Source organism: Eimeria acervulina, genomic scaffold (assembly GCF_000499425.1).
Source record: "Eimeria acervulina Houghton genomic scaffold, Eah_scaff279, whole genome shotgun sequence".
Classification (NCBI taxonomy): Eukaryota; Apicomplexa; class Conoidasida; order Eucoccidiorida; family Eimeriidae; genus Eimeria; species Eimeria acervulina.
The window spans coordinates 12082-17081 of NW_013549922.1; the positions used below are offsets into that span (position 1 = coordinate 12082).

The window sequence follows — 5000 nt, forward strand, 5'->3', positions numbered from 1 at the left end:
TATATATATATATATATAAAGGAGCGCAGCACCCACAAGGAGGCGGCGCGGCGCATCGGTTAAGATGCTTTCGCAGCCTGTCCTTAAACTTTAAGCCCTGAATATAAAGAAAGTCATTATTATTATTATGTTCAATTTGCTGTAAAAACGCACGAAAAGCTATACATGCCGTGTGAAGAAGAGGCAGAGGGACGCAACCACCATATATGGAAGCAAAAGCAAAGGTGTATAGGAGGAGAAGAAGAAGAAAATAAGAAGAAAATAAGCACTCGAGCTGCAATAAGCCCTATGTAGGTGCTTGAAAAAATAAATAATTGTTGTACTGCATGCGATGCAAGGAGAAAGGTGTTGTTTACATTGAAGAGGGAGAGGGGAGAATACAGCAGAAGAAGACAAGACATAAGAAGAAAAGTTTGGAAGGTGTTGCTTCATTCATTTAAATAAAGAGAAGCACAGCTGCAGAAAGCAGGCAGCTTTATTTGAAAATGCTTGAATGCAAGACGAAGATGCTGAGGGACGGACTCTATTTAAATAGCAGCAAGACGAACATAAAACCATGCAAGAGCAAGATAAGTTTATTTGTTTGCTATATTTTGTGCTGTTTCTTCTCGCTCTTCATTTGTTTCCTTCTTGGTATTCTAGGGCCTTCGCCGTGCTGCAAGACATGTGCTTGTTTAGCAGCAACAGCGAAGAGACAGAAACGAGGTGTATCTGCTCCTGTTTGGGGTGTACGTACACTGCACGATACATCCCTGGATGAACTTCTTTTGTTAGTTTCTTTTGCTGTTGCTGGCGCCCTTGCGGCGCTTGCTTCTGCCCCTTCGTCTTCTCCTGTGCCTTGCGTTCTTGATCTGTTTACTGCCTCGTTCGGGTGTATGTTGAGTTTGAACTGAATACGAGATGCTGTCTAATTCGCGTAGAGACATCCCTTAAACGTCATGGGGTGTCTGTACAAGGCGAGTTGCAAAAAGACAGCCGTGCAGCAGCAGCAGCAGCAGCAGCAGCAGCACCCGTAGCAGCAGCAGCAGCACGTGCGCCGTCATGCCTCAGACCGCGGCAGCAAATGCCGTGTGTGTTTTAATTCCCAAAGCCAGTGTCGATCCCGCTGCAGCATGGTGTGCGTTGCTGCTGCAGCAGCAGCAACAGCAGCAGCGGCGTATATTGCTGCTGTTGCTGCTGCTGCTGGGTGGCCTGCATGCTACGAGCGCTCGCCGTGCATGCGCTTGGCAGCAGAGCCGGTGCTGGAAGAATTCGTCGCGCGGTGTACGTACACCAGACGCGGCCGCGAAGGGGATATCTGCACAGAAGCATTTTGAAGACTCCATAAACTGAATTAATTAAAGAGACAGAACAAATAAAAGAAGCTATAAACAGACAGAGACAGAGTAGAGGAGACTGCTGTTTATATCGATCAGAGACAGAGAGACAGCAACAAAAGCGCAGAGACTAGTACAGACAGAAAGGGAGACACAAAGAAAAAGATGTTGAGACAGACACAGAGACACACAAAAAAATAAAAGTCTGCCATTTGCTAGGGGAGCGAAGAGACACAGAGACACCCCAGCATATATGTATATATATATATATATATATATATGTATACGTATAATATAATAAATAGGAGGAGGTATACACAAAAGAATAACACCGAAGGAGACAGACAAACACTTGCGGGCAGCTGGGTGGTGAGGAGATGCGCTGCTGGCCTTAATCCTGTGCTGCTGCTGCTGCTGCTGCTGCTGCAGCTGCTACATAAAGGCTCACTAGCTACCTAAGCGCTCTTTCACGGGAGCATTATTTCCAGCAGCAGCAACAGCAGCTAGAACAGCAGCTAGAACAGCAAGAACAGCAGCAACAGCAGCAATAACAGCAGCAACAGATTAGCAAAAGGAAAGCAGCAAAGGAGATGCCTCTCCGCTGGTGTCGCTGCTGCATGTGTCTCTGTTAATAAAAGACCCGCTGCTGCAGCACAACAACCCTGCGCCTTCGCGCTGCTGTGGGTGGGGCAGTGGCTGCTGCTGCTGAGGGTGCTGCAGCAGCTGTTGCTGTTGCTGCTGTGGGGGCTGCAGCAGCTGCTGCTCCTGCTGCTGCGGGCACTGCAGCAGCTGCTCTAGACGCCCGCTGGCAACACCTGTGCAGCGGTTGCTACCTTCCTGATACAGTTGCTGCTGCTGCTGCTGCTGCTGCTGTTGCTGCTGCTGCTGCAGTTGCCCACGCGGCTGTTGCTGCTGCTGTTGCTCCTGCTGCTGTTGCTCCTGCTGCTGCGCTAGCTGCTGGCACCTATTTTCTTCCTTTGGCGAGACCTGCTTCTGCTCTGCTGCTTCCTCCTGTCGATTTTGCCTTTGCTGCTGCTCCTGCTGTCGCTGCTGCTGCGATTGCTGCTGCTGCTGTTGCTGCTGCTGCTGCGATGGCTGCTGCTGCTGTTGTTCCTGCTTCGGGGGTTGCGGCTGCGACTGTTGCTGCTGCGGCGATTGCTGCTGCTGTTGTTGCTTCTGCTGCAGTTTCTGCTGCTGCTGTTGTTCCTGCTTCGGGGATTGTTGCTCCTGCTGTTGCCGCTTCTGCGGTTGCTGCTCTTGCTGTTGCTGCTGCTGCGATTGCGGCTCTTGCTGTTGCTGCTGCTGCGATTGCTGCTCCTGCTGTCGCTGCTGCTGCGATTGCTGCTTCCGCTGTTGCTGTTGCTGCTGCTGTTGCTGTTGCTGCTGTTCTGTGCGTTTCTTAGGTTTGCATCTTCGTGTGTGTGTGCTGGGAGTGTTTTGCTTCGGCTGCAGCAGCAGATTCTGCTTACGAACTGCCGCGGCATCTGACCGTCTTCTCGTTGGTGCTGCTGCTGCTGCTGCTGCTGCTGCTGTTGGTGCTGCTGCTGTTGCTGCTGTTGCTGCTGTCGCCTTGGATGGTGTTGGCTGTGTTGCTGTTGCAGTCTGTGGTGGTAGTTCTGTTGCTGCTGTTGCTGCTGTTACAGCTGCAGCAGCTGCTGCTGCATTAGTTTGTGTGTTGGTTTGGAGTTGTTGTTTTGCTGCTACGGGTGTAGAAACAAATGAAGAAAAAACCTGATGCAGCATGCGGTGCTGCAGCAGCTCAAGGACAGGCAGCTCGTTGCTGCTGAGCCCCACTTCTATTGCCAAACTAAACAGAGTTTCTTCGAGAGGCAGCAAAGCAGCCTCTTCGCTCTCTGCTGGGTCTTGTGCTGCTGCTGCTGCTGCTGCTGCTAGTTCTGGGTCTGCTGATGCTGCTGCTGCTAGTGCAGGGTTGGCTGCCGCTGCTGCTGCTGCTGCTGCTAGTTCTGGGTCTGATGCTGCTGCTAATGCCTGGTCTGCCTCTGCTAGTGCCTGGTCTGCTGCTGCTGCTGCTGCTGCTGCTGGTAATGCTGGGGCTGTTGCTGCTGCTGCTGGTAGTGCTGGGTTTGCTGCTGTTGCTGGGTCTACTGCTGCTGGGTCTACTTCTGCTGCTGCTGCTGCTGTTAGCGCTGTGTCTGTTGCTGTTTGTGACGCTGCATGCGCTGCTGCTGATTGTGGATTTGCTGCTGCTACCCGTGAGCCTTCGGCAGCTAATGCAGCAGCAGCTGCTGCTCCTATTGCTGCTTGTGCTGCAGTAATGTCTGTACCTGCTACTTCTCCTTCTGTCTCATCTGCTGCTGCTGCTGCTGCTAGTTGCCTCTGAACTGCTGCTGCAGCTGCTGCAGCTGCTGCAGCTGCTGCAGCTGCTGGTGGCTGCTGCTGAAGTGCTGCTGCAGCAGAATTTGCGCAGTTGGTATTGTGCTGCGTCTTTATTGTTTCTTTTTGTGTTTGTGAATAAGCTGCATATACACCTGAAGATAAAGAAAGAGAAGAAGAGAGGGGCATCGCAACCAACTCAGCCTCCAGCTTCGTTGCCTCTGCTAATCGCTCAGCTAGAGAGCGCCTAGCAGCTGCTAACGCCTGCACGCAATAAACCCTAAACCCTAAACCCTAAACCCTAAACCCTAAACCCTAGACCCTAAACCCTAAACTCTAAATCCTAAATGTCTTCTGCGTCATTTTGTAGTCATTAAGAGCAGCTTGCTTCTGGTGGCTTCGGTTTCGAGCGGAGGGTTTAGGGTTTAGGGTTTAGGGTTTAGGCCTGAAGGCTTACGATTTCTAACTGGGGGTGTAGGGTTTGGTGTTTAGGGTTTCTAGTTGAGTAGGGGCGTGCAGCCCCAAGCTGAGGGTTTAGGGTTTAGGGTTTCAAATGAAGGGTTTAGTGCAGCGAACTGAGGGTTTACGGTGTCTAACAATGAGGGTTTAGGGTTTAGGGTTTAGGGTTTACCTGTTTCTGTTTCTGTAGAGCTGTATTTAATCTGCAGCTTTTGTTTATTGATTGAGAGACACTGAAAGGAGACAGACACGCAGAGAGGAGACAGCAGCATAAAGAACAAGAAAGAAGGTTAGCAGCAGCAACAGCAGCAGCAGCAGCAGCAGCAATAGACAAAGACTGATGACAACAGCAGCACTCACAGAAAAAGATATATGCACAGACAGCCCAAGCAGAGAGTAAAAATGAGCAAAGATTAAAAACAAAAAGAAGAGATAAATAAAAATATTTAAAAGAAAAAGATAGACAAAGACAAACGCACTTAAGGAGACACCAGACAACATCACGCAGCAGCAGCAGCAGCAACAGCAACAGCAGCAGCAGCAGCAGCTCGAAGGCACGCAAGCAACAACACAAGCAGCAGCAGCAACAAATGCTGCAGCAGCATTTGTAGCTGCTGCTGCAGCCACAGAAAAAACAAACGGCAACACCGGGCAATCACCAAGCAGCAGCAACAGCAGCAGCAACAGAAGCAGCAGCAGGGGCAGCAGTAACAGCAACAGCAGCAGCAGCAACAGAAAGCGCAGCAGCACAAGCAGCAGCAACAAGAACAGCAACAGCACCAACAGCAACAACAGCAACAGCAACAACAGCAACAACAGACAAAAGGCATAGGGAAAGGCAGAAAGAGAATCGGAACAGCAGCAGCAGCAGCAGCAGCAGCAGCAGCAACA

At 50.6% G+C, this 5000-nt stretch overlaps 1 protein-coding gene across 1 annotated transcript in view; it reads right to left on the reverse strand.

Moving 5' to 3' along the window:
* Positions 1-1880: 1880 nt before the first annotated feature.
* Positions 1881-5000, reverse strand: part of EAH_00030350 (hypothetical protein, conserved) — a gene marked incomplete at both ends in the record, with an annotated part of 3445 nt that continues 325 nt past the window's right edge. The window contains one exon of the mRNA XM_013396156.1: positions 1881-3914. Coding sequence (XP_013251610.1) covers positions 1881-3914 — 2034 coding nt within the window. The remainder of the gene's footprint in view (positions 3915-5000) is intronic.